This window comes from Sphaeramia orbicularis, unplaced genomic scaffold (assembly GCF_902148855.1).
Source record: "Sphaeramia orbicularis unplaced genomic scaffold, fSphaOr1.1, whole genome shotgun sequence".
Lineage (NCBI taxonomy): Eukaryota > Metazoa > Chordata > Actinopteri > Kurtiformes > Apogonidae > Sphaeramia > Sphaeramia orbicularis.
This window is the reverse complement of record NW_021941538.1, coordinates 21,111-40,000: the sequence shown is the minus strand read 5'-3', so window position 1 is coordinate 40,000 and position 18,890 is coordinate 21,111. Positions and strand designations below refer to the sequence as shown.

Here is an 18,890-nt window from a genome sequence, read left to right as displayed (position 1 = left end):
TTAAAGACCCAAACGTCCACCTTTAACCCTTACAGACCCAAACGTCCACCTTTAACCCTTACAGACCCAAACGTCCACCTTTAACCCTTACAGATCCAAACGTCCACCTTTAACCCTTAAAGACCCAAACGTCCACCTTTAACCCTTACAGACCCAAACGTCCACCTTTAACCCTTACAGACCCAAACGTCCACCTTTAACCCTTAAAGACCCAAACGTCCACCTTTAACCCTTAAAGACCCAAACGTCCACCTTTAACCCTTACAGACCCAAATGTCCACCTTTAACCCTTAAAGACCCAAACGTCCACCTTTAACCCTTGGACTGAAAAACACACTTTGATATTTGAAATATTGCGTGGAAAAAAAAGCAAAAAAGTTACAAATGAACAAAATGAACAAAAATAAAGTAATCAATAATTTTTTTTAAAAATGGATAAAAATCTACATAAGCGCTGTCGGTCGTAGCTGCCCGTTTTTTTATGTTCAGTTAATGATGATTTAGCAGAAAAAGTCTCCAGTTTTTTTCAGTTTTGATAAAATAACCTTTGACTTTACTGAGTTTTCATGAACATCTACACGATCAGTGAATTAAATATAAGAACATGCAGGATTTACCTGGTCTCCTCAGTTTGTAGGAATGGACCAATAAGAACAGGTCTGTCAGCCCGATCCACAGCATCCAGCCAATGAGAGCAGCAGGAGCCCAGGGGCGGGGCAAGAGCGCCCCCTGCAGAGCAGCGCCCAGGAAAACACACACCGCTGGAGAAGGAAGAGGAAGAACATGAGTGTACTGGTACCAGTCCAGGACCGGACAGCTCCCCTTTAACCTGGACCTGAGCAGTGGTTTCAGGACCGGACAGCTCCCCTTTAACCTGGGCCTTAGCAGTGGTTTCAGGACCGGACAGCTCCCCTTTAACCTGGACCTTAGCAGTGGTTTCAGGACCGGACAGCTCCCCTTTAACCTGGACCTGAGCAGTGGTTTCAGGACCGGACAGCTCCCCTTTAACCTGGGCCTTAGCAGTGGTTTCAGGACCGGACAGCTCCCTGTTTCTGTTCTGTCTGGGTGAGTGCGGTGGGTTATTGAAGGGATGCACCGCCTAAAGGCTGCTTTATGTTCGCCGCACGAACGTGACGTGTGGAAAATAGATGCGGGGAGTCGGTACGAGAGTAGGCGTGGTGCTTTTATACTGTGGGCGGCTCCGTGCAGCATCTATTCCCAAACTGCAGGGGGCAGTGTGCCACAAACACACGTCTATCACAGTAAAAAACTAGAGAAGAAGAAAATTCATCTGCTGGTTTTCTGTTTTCACATAGTTCTCAATAAACTTCCCTCCCCTGGAGGGAAATGTGGGTGTGTTTCCCTGTGTTTAATAAAATTCCAGCTCCAGCTCAACTCTCTCATTGGTCCGTGGGTCATTTGGCCCCTCCCCCTGGGTCTCCACTTCTCCCTTTGGTGGTCTGGTTTGCCTTCACATCTCTGTCCTGAATGTTTTTCCTTTTTTTTTTGCTCATTCCTCCTCTTTGCCGACTGTAGCTGAATTGTTCCCACTTGGCTGTGGTGGTGGTCCTGCTGGTCCTGCTGGTCCTGCTGGTCCTGGTGGTCTTGGTGGTCCTGGTGGTACTAGTCATCCCAGTGCCTGTACTTCTACCACCAGGAGCTCCTGAATGTCGGCCATGTTGTCCGCACGTCTCTTACAAATTTTCTGAGGTGTGCGACGTGGAAAGTTTCCGCTTGAGATGAGCCGCGCGAAGGGGCGTGGCTGTGAAAATGACGTCAGCTGACCGCGTGAAGCCGCACAGAGCTGGCTGAGGTGGTGAACATAAAGCAGCCTGAAGGCAGAGCTGCACAGACAGGTGGAGCCATTATCTGGAGGATCAGTGGAAGCGCTGGTTGAATGTGTGCAGCTGTGGGGCTTCTCCAGGTGACGACCGGACTCACTGTTCAGCTGAACATGTGCATGTGTCAGCTGAACCTGTGCATGTGTCAGCTGAACCTGTGCATGTGTCAGCTGAACCTGTGCATGTGTCAGCAGAACATGTGCATGTGTCAGCTGAACCTGTGCATGTGTCAGCAGAACATGTGCATGTGTCAGCTGAACCTGTGCATGTGTCAGCTGAACCTGTGCATGTGTCAGCAGAACATGTGCATGTGTCAGCTGAACCTGTGCATGTGTCAGCAGAACTGTCACTTCAGTTAAAGCTGAATATGGACCAAGAACAGACACACTTTAAAGACAGAAGGAAAACTCCACGTTCCCAATGAAGCACAAGGTGTTTGGAGAAATGAACGAGCAGTTAGCTTCAACTGCACCCTGTTGAAGGTCTGTGAAGGGTCAGGGTCAGGGTTAGGGTTCTCAGTCTGTTTCTGTGGCCCCCCTTTGGAGGACCATAGTCCTCCAGTCCCCCTTTGGACCATAAACCTCCTCTCTACCACTGGTTCAGTTCTAACTGGTATTGACAGAAACATCAATATTGTATCAATAGGGCTGTGTATCGGCAAATCCCAATACAAATCCCAATAGTAGGATCACAATACAATATATCACGATATATCATGATACTGTTAAAAAGGCTATTTTTTATTGGTTTTGTTTCTTTTTAAAAATGATTATTTCCTGGAAGAATTGAATTTCACCCTAAATCTGCCCAAATCCTAAACACATTTGTATTTGATCCCAACAGGATCTAATGTTCTATCAGCAAATGTTCCAACTGGGTTCAAAATGAAATTCTGTTTTCCAGACATTCCAGTTTCAGATCCTGTTCAAATGTTCAGATTCTATTAGTTCACAACTAACATCAGAACAGGATTGGAGTTCAATCCAAACAAAGGAACCGACATCTGCCTCAGACAGAAAAAAGTGCTTTTAGGAGGATTCAAATAAAACATTATTGAATAAAACAGTGTTTAATAATAGATAAAATATAAACAATAAAGAAAAACTAAAATGAACCTCCACCATATCTGCGTTTGAATAAATACCTACAAATATCCATACAGTAATTTTTAATATCGATACAGTATTGTGAAATGAAATATCATGATATATTGCAGAACAGATATTTTCTTACAGCCTTAAGGACCCATACTTTTTTTCTTTTCCTTGAATAGTTTTTGATTCAAATTCAAAATATCTTAGATTTTTGTGTGAATAATATAAATAAAGTCACCCAGACTGCTCCGAGACAATATTTGTCCAAATAAAAATCGTAAATGTCCAATTCTGACCAACTGTGCCAGTCCAGTTCCTTTTTTTAGTCCATCAAACACATGTTGGTTCCACAGATGAACATGTGACCAGTATCAGTGGGTCCATGAGCCCGTTTACTATTGGACATCTGAGAACAGAAAAGTCCAAACTGGTCCAAACTGTCCAAACTGGTCCAAACTGTCCAAACTGTCCAAACTGGTCCAAACTGTCCAAACTGTCCAAACTGGTCCAAACTGGTCCAAACTGTCCAAACTGTCCAAACTGGTCCAAACTGTCCAAACTGGTCCAAACTGTCCAAACTGGTCCAAACTGGTCCAAACTGTCCAAACTGGTCCAAACTGTCCAAACTGGTCCAAACTGTCCAAACTGTCCAAACTGGTCCAAACTGTCCAAACTGGTCCAAACTGTCCAAACTGTCCAAACTGGTCCAAACTGTCCAAACTGGTCCAAACTGGTCCAAACTGGTCCAAACTGGTCCAAACTGTCCAAACTGTCCAAACTGGTCCAAACTGGTCCAAACTGTCCAAACTGTCCAAACTGGTCCAAACTGGTCCAAACTGTCCAAACTGGTCCAAACTGTCTAAACTGGTCCAAACTGTCCAAACTGTCCAAACTGGTCCAAACTGTCCAAACTGGTCGAAACTGTCCAAACTGGTCCAAACTGTCCAAACTGTCCAAACTGGTCCAAACTGTCCAAACTGTCCAAACTGGTCCAAACTGTCCAAACTGGTCCAAACTGTCTAAACTGGTCCAAACTGGTCCAAACTGTCTAAACTGGTCTAAACTGGTCCAAACTGTCTAAACTGTCCAAACTGTCCAAACTGGTCCAAACTGTCTAAACTGGTCCAAACTGTCCAAACTGGTCCAAACTGTCTAAACTGGTCCAAACTGTCCAAACTGTCTAAACTGTCCAAACTGGTCCAAACTGTCTAAACTGTCCAAACTTGTCCAAACTGTCTAAACTGGTCCAAACTGTCCAAACTGGTCCAAACTGTCCAAACTGGTCTAAACTGTCCAAACTGTCCAAACTGGTCCAAACTGGTCCAAACTGGTCCAAACTGTCCAAACTGGTCCAAACTGTCCAAACTGGTCCAAACTGGTCCAAACTGGTCCAAACTGTCCAAACTGTCCAAACTGGTCCAAACTGTCCAAACTGGTCCAAACTGTCCAAACTGGTCCAAACTGGTCCAAACTGTCCAAACTGGTCCAAACTGTCTAAACTGGTCCAAACTGTCCAAACTGGTCCAAACTGTCCAAACTGGTCCAAACTGTCTAAACTGGTCTAAACTGTCCAAACTGTCCAAACTGGTCCAAACTGGTCCAAACTGTCCAAACTGGTCCAAACTGTCCAAACTGGTCCAAACTGGTCCAAACTGTCCAAACTGTCCAAAGTGGTCCAAACTGTCCAAACTGGTCCAAACTGTCCAAACTGGTCCAAACTGGTCCAAACTGTCCAAACTGGTCCAAACTGGTCCAAACTGTCTAAACTGGTCCAAACTGTCCAAACTGGTCCAAACTGTCCAAACTGGTCCAAACTGTCTAAACTGGTCCAAACTGTCCAAACTGGTCCAAACTGTCCAAACTGGTCTAAAATGTCCAAACTGGTCCAAACTGGTCCAAACTGGTCCAAACTGTCTAAACTGGTCCAAACTGTCCAAACTGGTCCAAACTGTCCAAACTGGTCCAAACTGTCCAAACTGGTCCAAACTGGTCCAAAACCCAAACCTGTGCGTCCATGTGTCCAGTCCAGTCCTTGTCCATTGTCCAAACCTAAACTCTTTGTCCAGGCTAGTGACAGATCACCATGGTAACAGATTGGTTTGATGTCCGTCCATTAAATGAGTCCATGGTGAATCCAACCATCAGACATTAGTTCCACCTGATACATGTTCCAACCTGAAGGACTAAAAAACACCCAGGACTGATCCATGACGCCCCTCCCCCCACACACAGGCCCCGCCCCCACAGTAGGACCATCACTGGACCAGTCTAACCTGAATGTGTCTGACCCCAGTCCCAGGTGGAGGTCACATGACCCCAGTCCCAGGTGGAGGTCACATGAGCCCAGTCCCAGGTGGAGGTCACATGACCCCAGTCCCAGGTGGAGGTCACATGAGCCCAGTCCCAGGTGGAGGTCACATGAGCCCAGTCCCAGGTGGAGGTCACATGACCCCAGTCCCAGGTGGAGGTCACATGAGCCCAGTCCCAGGTGGAGGTCACATGAGCCCAGTCCCAGGTGGAGGTCACATGAGCCCAGTCCCAGGTGGAGGTCACATGAGCCCAGTCCCAGGTGGAGGTCACATGAGCCCAGTCCCAGGTGGAGGTCACATGAGCCCACTCACCTGCCAGTATCTGTGTGCTGGTTCCTGCTCCGAAGTGGACCCACTTAAAGTAGACTCTCCTGCAGAGGAACGACAGGACCACACACCTGTTTTAATCCACTGGACCTTAAAGGCACATGGAGCCTCAGATCCTCTTCTTTCAGACCAGTTCAGTCCAGGGGGGTCGGAGGTCTTACCAGGTGGATTCTGGAGCCGGTCTGAGGAGCGCCACGGTTACCTGGACCACGGAGAGAACCACCACAGCGCAGCCCAGGAACGAGTGAGAACCTGCACGCTAACAGACACACAACGACGACAACGACGAACGCATGAGACAACAGGAAACAGAGAGGTGGAAAACCTGGAGCGGAGTTCATGAAGAGCAGGATCTGGATTTAAACCACCATAAAAGGAAACACAGGAAGTACTGACATGATGTCATCTGAGAAGGATTTCACACTGATCCGCTTTAGCCCAGTGGACCAGGTCCGACCCCAGACCTCAGACCCCAGACCCCAGACCCCAGACCCCAGACCCTAGACCCTAGACCCTAGACCTCAGACTGGGTTTGGAGTCAGAACCAACTGGGATACATTCAACAGTGTGCACTGACTCCAAACAGGGGTCAGTCTGAATTTTGACCTCTGACCTTTGACCTGTAGAAACAGTTCAGTTCAGATTTTACACTTTGGTCGAACATTAGGAACATGTTTCCAGTTTATGTGAATAAAGGAACCCAACAGTCAAAGTGTCATCGAATGTCTGTCCTGTAGAGGGCCACGAAGTGAACAAACCAGGCTAACCCAGGCTAAACCAGGCTAACCCAGGCTAAACCAGTTTAACCCAGGCTAAACCAGTTTAACCCAGGCTAAACCAGTCTAACCCAGGCTAAACCAGTCTAACCCAGGCTAAACCAGTTTAACCCAGGCTAAACCAGTCTAACCCAGGCTAAACCAGTTTAACCCAGTCTATAACAGTTACTCAGTACAACAGCATATTAGCACCACAGAAGAAAATAAAAACACTGTCACCACATACTGAGCCTATTAGCCCCGCCCACCACATACTGAGCCCATTAGCCCCGCCCACCACCAATCCATTAGCATTAGTCGGAGGACTGTGAAGACAGTTCGCACATGTTTGGGTTTGTTTGACTGGAACCGGAAACTTTCATCAACATGGCTTAAGGCTAACAATGTATGAATTATGACTTTTTCTCACACTATCGCAAATTTATTTTCAAAATATTGCGACTTTAACCCCATAAAAGTATGACAATATTTTTGTTAAATTATGATTTTTGTTTTAGACAACTTTATTCTCATAATATTTTGGTTTTATTCTTGTAGTATTTTTATTTTTCCGATGTAGCCTAATACGCTGTCGTTACTCAGCCATTAAACTACTACTTTTACAGAAAACTAAAACTAGAGTCGGCCAAAAAATAAGGTACAGCGCAGCAGTCCGATCAGAACCCAAACACATAAAGGTCAAAGGTCAGACCCCCTCAGATGGATCGTCCTTCAGATTTAGACACAAATAACAGAGTGTTTAAGGCGGATCCTCTGGATGAAGACGGAAACATGTTCTGGGATGGAAGACAGAAAGAAGAAGAAGAAGAAGAAGAACAGATGGAGACACAGTGGGACACCAGAGGGAGGACACACACACACATACACACACACACACACACACACACACACACACAGACACACACACACACACACACACACAGACACACACATACACACACACACACAGACACACACACATACACACACACACACACACACACAGACACACACACAGACACACACACACAGACACACACACAGACACACACACACACACACACATACACACACACACACACACACACAGACACACACACACACACACACACAGACACACACACATACACACACACACACACATACACACACACATTCCTGTACAGCATAAGGAGTGAGGTCCGAGTGAATTAACCTGAGAAGTGAGGACCACCCTTTCTGCTATACTTAGAGACAAATGAATGCCCAATCACAACAGTAGGTGGCAGGCTCATGTCATTTTCCACCTCAGTTTGTAGAAACACACAAAAAATTTTTTGAATTTTTTTAAACCCATTCTACCCTCTGACTGAGGACCGTTGGGGGGGGGGGGCGGGGCGGGGGTGTATTTTAAGTGTTTTCCACTAAAAACTTGAGATATTTGACTAGAATTAGATCATTTGAAGTTCCTAGATGAGCAGAAGACAAAAAATATTAGTCAACATGACTGATGTACTTCAACTATACATTTTTTTCCTTTCAAGAAACCAAACTTCACAGTTATCCATCAATCAAACTCAAAATAAATCTGAAAGGAATTCATTTTTCAGTCAACTTTTATTTTAATTACTCTGGAAATGTATAAACTGCCTCGGTTTTCTGTGCCTGAGTACACAAAGTATATAAATTAAATTAGCATTTAAATTTAACCCATAAAGACCCAGTGCTACTTCTGTGGTGTTCCCAAGAGTTCTCTTAAATTAGTACAGACTGGTTAAATTATATCCATTTATTATCATATTATTCTCTGTATTTTGTGTTTTTTCAGTGTACATCAGGTATTTTCCTATATTTAACTCGCTGATCATGTAAATGTTTTTAAAATCTCAGTTGAGGATTATTATATCAGAAACAAAGAAAAACGAAGGAATTAGTGACTTTCAGTAAATACATCATTAATATAAATCCAGTGTCCATCCACTGTCACAGATCAGACTGCAGGGGTTAATAATTGTTTTATTCTGTTTTGTTCAGTTTGTGGTTTATGCTGTTCATGTCATTTATTTTGTTATTTGTTAGGGTTTGTTTTATACATTTTGTATTCCCTTTTGTTAATTTTATTGAACTTAAACCCAGCGTGTCTATCCACTGTCAATGATCCAATTCCAATTACTGACATGTATTGATAGGATTAGTGGATCAACAGGTATTAAACAGTTTAGATCAGTAGACGGTTTAGGTTGACGGTGGATGTTTGGGTCTTTATGGGTTAAAGTGCCTTTATAAACTGCAACAATTATGCATAAACAAGTACATAAATCAAACTGCAATTTTAAAGTGCCTCAAATAATTGCAGTAATAATATTACTCATTAAAGTGCATAAATTAAAGTGCTTCAGTCAGCTGCAATAATAAAATAAATAAAAGAAATGTACTTTTTTTTTTTACATTGAACTGCCAGAGTAAACCACAAAAATACAGTGCATGAACGTACACAAATGCTTTGTTTTGGTGTAAATATTTGAAAGAACAATATCTGAGTTAACAGCCTCAAAACCTCAGGAAACGTGAGGCATCTCTTCTTTTATGTGCGACAATGGTGTTATAAACAAAGTTTTTAACATCCTTCCATGACCGTTGGGCTAAAGCCCTCTCTTGTTCGATGCATGCTGTGCAGTCCTTCTTGCCAGGAACTTTCCTCTCCTCTACAAACCTGCCCAGGTGTTTATTCACAGCACTCTTCTCTTTCTCAGTCCAGGGCCGCTTCACAGAAGACTTAGATGGGGCTGTGAGTGACACAGAAGGTCTGTTAGATCATGGACATCACAGTGAAGCTTTACTGGCATCACTGACCGATTACAGAAACAGAATATGATGGAGGCTTTGAATTGTCATGTGTTTTTTTTTCTTCATTTCTTACTCACGTGTTTGTTGTTTTTTTGGAGGTGTTTTTTTGCTCTGTGTCAGCGGTACTCCTTGGCTCACATCTACAACAGGAACAGACAGAATATAATACAATTGTTTATGATAATATCTACATGGCATAGCACAACAGCTGGTTGACCAGAGGAAAGAGTGTTTTATAATAAAAATGGTTAACTCACTGTCTGTGTCTGAACCTGCTGTCTCTGTGTCAGAGAGGGGGTCCGTTCCCTTTGTGGAGGACATTTCAGGGTCTCCATCTAAAAAAATAACCCAGCATAAGCCTGCATACTGTGGATGAAGTGCAAAGCACAAGCTCCTAAAATCATCTGCCTGTATGTGTAATCTGACGGCTCTACGTTTAATTCACTGATCAAATATCATGTACAGCATCATCACTGTCTCATACCGTCATCTCTGCCTGTCTTCTTTCTGACAACATCAGAGATGGAGGTGGAAACTTCACCTGTGAACATCAGTCATTCTAAATTAGCCCTCAGTAGTGTATCGTTAACTGTTTATGAATAATCTGAGTGGCACAAGATTAACATTAGGCAGACCAGAGGCATAAGGGTTTGTTTCATAAAGAACAAATCTAACTGATATTGAATTGAAATATTCATTTTGAATATGAAGACAGCAGCAAAGATTATTAAGAGAAGACAAAAACACACTAAACATAAAATAATCAAAATGAAAATGCCAGGAAACCTATATATTTAAAAAAAAAAAAGTGGGAAGAATAACATAACTTCTCACTTCTACATAAATCAATTAAACCAATAACAAGGATGTTTGTTAACTCACCATCTGTGTCTGAACCTGCTGTCTCTCTGTCAGTGAGGGGGTCCATTCCCTTTCTGGAGGACATTTCAGGGTCTCCATCTGAAAAATAACACAAGCTAAGCTGGTATACTGTAGCTGTACCATACATCTGTGTGTAATCCAACGGTTTATTTACTCAACTCTGGTAGATCAGTCAGGGAGACTATGACACAATGATTCAGCATTTAAATGATGCTTTTTCCTCATTGTTGTACTCACGTCGTTTCAGTCTTTTCTTTGTTTGTGGTTTATTCTTCTGTGTCAGCAGGATTTCTGCACCCTCATCTATAACAACAACAGATAAACATTAGGTCCTGTTCATAGATCTTCTCAGGTACACATTATCATTCAAGAGTTCATGGATACAACTGTTTATGATAATATCTATATGGCATAGCACAGGAGTGTCAAACTGATTTTAATTCAGGGGCCACATGCAGTGCCATATAATCTCAAGTGGGTCAAACTAGTAAAATAATAACTGTAAAAAAGTAAAATTACATCATGAAAACCATTACATTTACAAAGTTTAATTAAAAATGTAAATAACATGAACAACCTGAAATTAGAAAATAAGAGGACCAGAAAAGTTGACCAGAGGAAAGAGTATTTTATAATATAAATAATTAACTTACCATCTGTGTCTGAACCTGCTGTCTCTCTGTCAGAGAGGGGGTCCATTCCCTTTGTGGAGGACATTTCAGGGTCTCCATCTGAAAAATAACACAAGCTGAGCTGGTGTACTGTAGCTGTACCATATACAGTGAAAGCATCTATGCATAAACTGACGGTTGACTGTACCCTCATGTATAGGTTTGTATGTGCACCATCATCATCAGTGTGTCATACCTTCATCTACTTCTCTGCCTGTCTTCCTTCTGATGACATCAGAGGTGGAGGTGGAACTTTCACCTGTGAACATCAGTCATTCTAAATTAGCCCTCAGTAGGAAGGGACAAACAAAGAATGTCTTTATTAGCTTACAGTCCGTTCATTTCACACCTAGGTCTGACAACCGTGAAATGAGACTTAGTGAATTCTGTGTATTTGGCTTCGTGTTCAAGAAAGATACAATTATTTGTTCATACATTCTTTCATTTTACTGTACATATTTCTGGTTCTAAATGGTACTTGCGTCACATCATGTGCATTTGTAGCGGTCATTGAAAGATGCTGTTCTACAGTATGTATGTATAATATTGATGATTTATGTAGCCATAGTAGCATAATGATGGTATTAAGAAGTGGATTCATTTAAGTTTGGTGGTGCTGAAGGCCTAGATGTGAAATGCATGGCTTGCCACTTCTCCAAAATACATACACAGTGTATACATACCACAGACAAATGGCTCAATTGTTTTGAGGTTCTTCCCTGCCAAAGACCTCGTGCCTTCCTCCATTGCAAACAGAAGTTTGCTTATTTTTGCGATTTGAAAGGTTTTGTCCGTCTGTCGATAAAAGTCACGATGAACTCTGATGTCGTGACCCATAAACCTTGCCACTTGTTCCAGCTCTTGTTCACTAAGATCCAGGAGTTGACAGAGTGTGGCCACCTGTTTTCGTAGTTTAGTTGATCTCAGGAGTTCAGGGTTTTCTGCTTTACTTTCCACTGCGTATTTTCGCAGACAGTCACATCCACGAATACTTGTCATTACACCCGGTCTTGCGAACAGATAAGGATTCTCTTCAAGGACGCCTGCTTTCTCTCTCCATGTAACTAACAAATCAACTGAATTCTTCATTCTTTCAGTCAAGAAAATAGGAACCTTCCTACTTCTTTTCCCTCTGACTTCTATGCGGGTTAGTAACTTACTCAGCTCTTTCTCCAGAGGTGACAGAGTTTCATAAATGTCCTGATTTATGGGGTTTGTACACGCCTTCTTGTAAGCCTCAACAGTCAAGCGTGATGCTTCCCCTTCACGTCGTTTGTTAAAGACAATGACCTGTGCCAGTACCGTCTCATTTAATGTCCTGTAGGCCATTAAGCTCTGCTGTTGCGTTAGTTCATCCCGTGCTTTGTCTTCCACCATTCTGAGGTGGTTTCTCAGAGTCATCACATCTCTGGTGAGGGGGATGTCATCCTGTTTATTCCATCTCTTCTCTTGAATACTCTGGTGTGCACTCACAGACACATCACATTTCCAGTTTTTATCCAGAAGTTCCAAGAACTTTTTACCTCTCTTCTCTTCAAGGTCGTCATCATTCATAAGTGCCTGTCCTATGAGGACTTGCACTGCTCCTTTAAGACAGAATCCTATTTTTACTGCTGTAGAAGGTTTTCCATATTCATTTTTGCCTGGACTAAACTCTGTCAGCTTCTTCGCAACATTTACAACAAATTTAAATTTTGATGGGACACACACATCCTGAAGAACCTTCACAGTCTTGTCCATCTGTTTGGCTACCAACATAAATCTACCAAGCTCCCTAAGTCTTTGTGCTATGTACTGGTGCCTTGATTTCACTCGTCCATGTTTTGCATAAAGTGCATCACCATATCTACAAATCAACACATCACTCCTTATGTGAAAAGACACATCATCTTGCCGCATCTTATTAATGATATCCTCACATCCACCTGACAGAGCTGCATTTGGAAGCAGAGTGGCAGCGAGACTTTGGACTCTACTTCTTGTTTTTTTTTGTGCCACCCTCTAGATGTTTCTTACTCCGACATACAGACTGGTGTCTCCACAGATCCCACTTCACAAACATTCCATAACAGTGTGGGCATGGTAAATAATCTTTAGCACTAGCTTTCTTTGAGGGTTGTTTCCAAGTTATTAGTTCTCCACTCCCTTTTTCTAAGACATGTGTGTTGTGCTTGTAGTCTCCTTTATTGCGGAGTTTTTCCAAAAGAACCTTTCGTTGCTTGGAGCCTATCTCAAAGCTGAAAGCATAGGCGACATCCTTTTTGTCCATGTGTTTCCTCTGCAGGTGCCGTGCCATCTTTAGAATTGCTTTGTTGCAGTAAAAACAATAATGTTTTTTGTCCCATGTTCGTTTCTTGGCTCCCCTTTTTGTGCACGTTTTTATTGAAACAGTTGATGTCACTTCTGTCTCCTTTGTATTTTGTTTACTTCTTCGTTTCTGATACTTTTGGGGGTTCTTGCCTTTATTAATGGTGTACTTGCCATTTTTCTGACTTGAAAGTTTTTCAGGGCTTTCCCATTCCTCCTCACTGGATGATGCTGGCGTATTGGGATGATACTCTTCCTCTGAGCCTACATCACTGCTGGATTCGCTGTCGGATGAATCAGTTTTCTCCAAGACTTCACCCAGCTGTAAGGAGAGAGCATCGTTAGAAGACAGTGGATGCTACCGTCTATATGAGCAGTGAAGACATCTGTTATACTGTAGTTCAAGGACCTGTTAGATATGCAACTCTGCTGCATCTTGGTGGATATTAATTCTCATAATAACATAACTGACAACAGGTCTTTGTATGGTTGAAAGTTTAAGTGATGAAAAAGGCATAATGACAGATTTGGAAAAATACATACCCCTGGTGAAGTGTCAGCCATTTGTGTTGGTCTGTCAGTCATTTGTCTCTGGACATAAAACAAAAGGAGACAGCAACATAATGTGTATCATCTTTCATATGGGGAACTGAGACTAACATCCTAAAATAAACAAACATATGAGTCAATCATTTCAGTTCAATAAATTCAATGAAGGACAAACCCTCCCAAATAATAAACATCACATTTAAAATATGCAACCAAATATTTGCCTTAATTCCATGCTAACTGTATTTACTCTGTAACCAGCTTCCAGATTTCAGAAGTGTGTCTGAATAATCAAGTAAGTTCTTGAGATGAAAGCATGAATTTTTATTCATTAATGATTGCACAAACTGTTTATGATGTGGAATAAAGATTTTCATCACTTTATTGAGGTGAGACTTTAAGCTTCAATAACAATTCAATCTGAAAATAAAAACACTAAGCCTTATCACCTCAGAATTAGTTTTTCCTGAAGTACTCAACAGCATTTATATTATTTAACTTATTTATTTCATTTATTTAACCTGGAAGTCCCATTGAGATTAGAAATCTCTTTTGCAAGGGAGACCTGGCCAAGGTAGCAGCCAACAAAGTCTAAATGATACAAAACACATATATGATACACAATAAACTATAAAACAATAAAACACAGTCCAGTCAATCAACCATAATGGCATCAAGAGAAACAATGACATTCCTCCCTCACTGCATTCCCCATGATACTTTTAAAATCATCAACAGAAATGAGTGGATGTAGTTTTACAGTTTTTTTAATATTATTCCACAACCATGGAGCATCGTAGGAAAATGTTGTTTTTCCGAAGTCTGTCAGAGGTCATGAACAGTCAAATGGAACCACTTGGAGGAACGTAGATGGACATGACTATGGTTAACAGACAGAAGATTACTGAGGTACTTAGAGAGTTTACCCATCAATGCTTTATAGATGAATAGGAACCAATGTTTTTGTCTATGAGCGGTTAATGATGTCCAGCCCTCTGGACCATAGAGAGTGCAGTGGTGAGTGAGAGATTTTGCATTTGAAAGGAAACGTAAAGAAGCGTGATATACTGAGTCAAGGCTCTTCAAAGTTGAGGTAGCTGCATGTCTGTACAGTATATCACCGTAAACAGTCACAGACAGAAAGGTGGCTTCCACAAGTCTTTTCTTTGCAGTGATGTGAAACAGGATTTATTTCTAAAATAAGTTGAAGCTACTGGTACTGTACAAGAGTTGGAGAGCATTTCATTTTATCTAAAACAATGTGCAATGCCCATTAATTAACCCTTTAAGGACAACCATTATAACAGGCTGCTTGTATTTGGTTTTTTTTTTTTGCAAAATAGTGCCAGAAAATATGTTTTTGCAACTTCTTTAGTCAAGTCAAGTCTGGTACAGGTTCATACCATCTTCCAATTATTAATGTGAAAAAGATAATTCTTATAGCAGACAGGAGCAGTTGTTTGTTTACCTGCTTTACTAGTTTCAGCTACTTCCTGTAGCCTTCGTCAGATGCGTCACATGATGCTACAATGACATGTCTTATATGCTTAGAAGAATTCTTCATGTCATTGTAACATTATGTGATGCTTCTGACGAAGGCTACAGGGAGTAGCAGAAAACTAGTAAAGCAGGTAAACAAACAACTGCTCCTGTCTGTTATATGAATTATCTTTTTCACAATAACAATCAGTATATGTCCATTACTACTACTACTACTACTACTACTACTTCTTCTTATTCTTATTATTACTATTATATGTAACAAACGCATAAAACCATGCTACAGCAAATAATATTTATTATTTATTATAAATTAATATTTATTATGAAAAACTACATGTTCATAATGAAATTATAATAAGAAATAACCTTTCCTCTGTTCGATGTGTTGGTCCATTGTAGTTTGTCTAGATCATTGTGTGTCCATGTTGTTGTCGTTCTTTTGGTTCTTTCTAGTTCATGTTGATCCTGTGTGATAGTCTGTGTTCACTTTGTGTCTAGTTGTAGACAGAGCCCCTCATTTCACTGACAAACACATCCATCGTCTGATTCACATACACACACTGCATCTGTGTACGCCCTGGATACGTCTGGAGATATATATATATATATATATATACACACATATATATATATTTTTTTTTTTTTTTTTCACATACACAAATATACACACATTTATAGAAGATTTACACATACAACTATAAATCAACTACACAAACAATTTAATTTTAATTTTGATAAAAGCATTTAGTCTTACTTAAAGTTTGAAGTGCTTTATTAACACGGAACTGTTATTGATAAACTGTGTAGTCACTGCAGTGTGCAATAATAAACATAACTATTGAGCAAAACAGACCAATGAACAATCATTATGTGATCCATGAGGACATTTTTACTTTAAGAGGAAATAAAAAATAAAAATACTTGCAAATTTGTACATCTGTCCTTATTCATGAGCCCCAAATTCTAAATGAAATTCAACATTATGAATTTTCTATTGTTTTATGATCACAGGTTCTGTCTGAAAAGAAGTGGCAACATTTTAATCAGTGAAAGCACACTGACAAAAAAAAATTAATTTAATGATCAACCAGTGTGCTATACTGTATTCTGCAAAAACATAAACAACTGAATGTAGAATACTGTACAAAGAAATTTTCCAAATCTAAATCTTATCTTAATAAAATGAATGTTTTAACTTATTTGTGTATTCATTTGTTTATTTAGTTAGTTAGTTAGTACTGTTAAAATATCAGAATTCTGAGTGAATTTTTCTTTAGATAGGCAAAGGACATTTATTGATTACATATAGGCTATTAAATAAATGTTTATTAAAAACTTAAAAGCATTTAAAAACTTATAAACAACTTAGGCATTTATTGAGTCACTAAAATCCTGTAGAGTCTATGGAAACATCAGCATGATTATAAGCATCCTCTGGTAAATTCACATCCATATACTGTAGGAAATCTAGCTGATCACATCATGATGTCCCGGACCATATGGACTTCAGGAGATGATTGGGGTATGGAAAACACCATGAGCACCAGAAAAAAAACACATGCCCACACCTTTTACAGTTTGCCTTGAACCCACTGCCACTAACGCTGTCAACCCAAAGGTTCAACTCTTCCCACTCACGTCTGTACATTTGCAAATGTTTTTGCTTCTTTGGATGTGGTGGAGTTTCAGGTGTAGACAGAGTTCGAATTTTATTTCTCTAAGAATGTCTCTATCTCCAAAGAAGTGTCCTAAATATAATTATATGACAACATGCGCTCTCCCGGAGCGACAGCCACAGACGTGTGCCCTAGACCTTAACCTTAAACTTATTTTAAAAATCACATAAGTTTTCACATGGTTATTAACACCCATCACTCTGAAAACAAAGAGGTTTATCTTGACATTATTATCATTAACATTAAAAACACTTCAGAAGTTAAAGCTAGCAGCTAGCATTAAAAAGTTAAAGCTAGCAGCTAGCATTCAAAAGTTAACGCTAGCAGCTGTCATTACACAAAAGTATGTCAGACTCGTTCAGCTCTTACCTGTAATGAAAGTGAGGAGTAAAAGCGTTCTTCACAGCGGTTATGGTGATTTCTGAGTCTCTGAATCCTCTTCTGAAACATTTCCAGTTTGATATTGGTTGCTGGACTATTCCTCTGAGATGGAATTGAATTGAGTTCTGCCGTCCTCTGCCTGTCCAGCGCATGCGCCCTCCTCCGCCCCCTGCGAAGTCAGTGCAGGTAGAGGAGCAGGGTGGGGGAGGGGCAGCAGAGTGGGGATGGGCAGCAGAGTGGGGGAGGGGCAGCAGCTAAGCCTGAGCAGGAGTCACAGTAATTCCCAACTGTGCTGTGAGACTGTAAGGCCTGTTTAAGTGAATGAAAGGACAGAAATACAGCAAATAAAGACACTAGGAAGATAAGTGACTGAGTTTAACATGAAAAAGGCAAATAAACACTTTTAAAAAATTATACTTTTGTGGAATTTTAATCTTACATTTTAAATGGTTAATTAATTGTCAAATTAATTAATATGAATATATATATATATATATATATATATATATATAGTATGCTACAACTACCACAATGATTCTAGCAGCTAGTATTAAAAAGTTAATCCTAGTATTAAAAGTTAAAACTAGTAGCTATATTACTTTACACAATGAAGTAAAAGTATGTCAGACTTGTTCAGCTCTTACCTGTAATGACAGTGAAGAGTAAAAGTGTTCCTCACAGTAGTTCTTTGCACTTTCCTGTTGACTGCTGGACATATCAGTTAAATGAAAGCTGTGTGTTGTGTGTCTGAGCTGCCTCTGTCTGCAAAATGAAACATTGTTTCATGTACTGCAGGTTCAGGGTGGGGGATGGGCACCAGCTAAGACTGACAGAAGGAGACACAGTCATGTACAGTGGGGCTTCAACAGGCTGTTTAAGTGAGTGTGAGGACAGAAATACAGCACATAAAGACTCTAGGAAAAGAAGTGGTGGAGTTTAACATGGAAAAGGCAAATAAACACTTTAAAAAATTAAAGATTTGTGGAATTTTAGTGTTATATTATAAATGGTTAATTAATTGTCAAATGAATTAATATGAACATATACAGTATAGTATGCTACAGCTACCACAATAAATAAATAAACAATAAATAAACAAATAAACAACAATAAACAAATGTTCCACCCAAACTGAAAACACACTGACCAGAGCTGCGAAATCCACATATTCATTTTAAATGGGTTTCCGGGTCCTTTTTTCCAACCAAAACCACATAGTTTGACCCAGCCTCACCAGATTTGACTATGTTGATCTCAGGTAGGCCTTCTAATACTGGACTGAAGATGACATTTCTGGATCTTAAATTACTGTATTTTTATAGAAAATTTCTGAATAAAGGTACTTTTTTTCATAGTATTTTTCTGGTTTTTTAATATGTCTCACATATTCCTCTCCTGAACACACACAAACTGGTCCCATCTCCATATCTCCTTGCTAAGGCTAAGTACAGAAGGACACATGCTGGAGACTCCAAACTTGTGCTGCTCTTCCTAGAGCAGACCTGGATGTGCTGTGTCAAGTTTCACAGAGTTTGAATCAGGTTAAAGGCTTTTTTCAGACTTAATTGGTTAAGCCATATAAATGCTTTAACGGCTCATAACTCCTGACAGGAAGCACATACGGTTACTGTTTTAAGACGGCTGCGTTGGGCCTGAGGAGACCTTTCCGTAGATGTATGGTTTGTGTGTGTGCGACCTATAACAGAGTTCATTAGTCCGGGTGCACCTGCTGTGACACAGCCTCTGAAGGGCTAAGCCCTTTCATAGAT

General features: G+C 40.7%; 1 protein-coding gene across 8 annotated transcripts in view; it reads right to left on the bottom strand.

The window, feature by feature from the left end:
- Positions 1–17,339, bottom strand: part of LOC115416058 (uncharacterized) — a 21,665-nt gene extending 4,326 nt beyond the window's left edge. For 3 of the 8 annotated variants that reach the window (XR_003934908.1, XR_003934906.1, XR_003934907.1), the window contains exons 1-12: positions 11,389–13,325; positions 10,902–10,964; positions 10,688–10,765; positions 10,272–10,337; positions 10,035–10,112; positions 9,637–9,693; positions 9,410–9,487; positions 9,230–9,292; positions 9,019–9,091; positions 5,733–5,830; positions 5,557–5,615; positions 618–761 (exon numbers count right to left, since the gene is read on the bottom strand). Coding sequence is in view for 5 of the 8 variants with exons in the window: in XM_030129768.1 (XP_029985628.1) it covers positions 8,856–9,091; positions 9,230–9,292; positions 9,410–9,487; positions 9,637–9,693; positions 10,035–10,112; positions 10,272–10,337; positions 10,688–10,765; positions 10,902–10,964; positions 11,389–12,604 (1,935 nt within the window). In the remaining 3 variants the exon portion in view is untranslated. Of the gene's footprint in view, positions 1–617; positions 762–5,556; positions 5,616–5,732; positions 5,831–8,461; positions 9,092–9,229; positions 9,293–9,409; positions 9,488–9,636; positions 9,694–10,034; positions 10,113–10,271; positions 10,338–10,687; positions 10,766–10,901; positions 10,965–11,388; positions 13,335–13,555; positions 13,604–17,109 lie in introns of those variants that run through there. The other 5 variants (XM_030129772.1, XM_030129768.1, XM_030129769.1 and 2 more) reach the window with 5 other exon arrangements.
- Between the last annotated feature and the right edge of the window lie 1,551 nt (positions 17,340–18,890).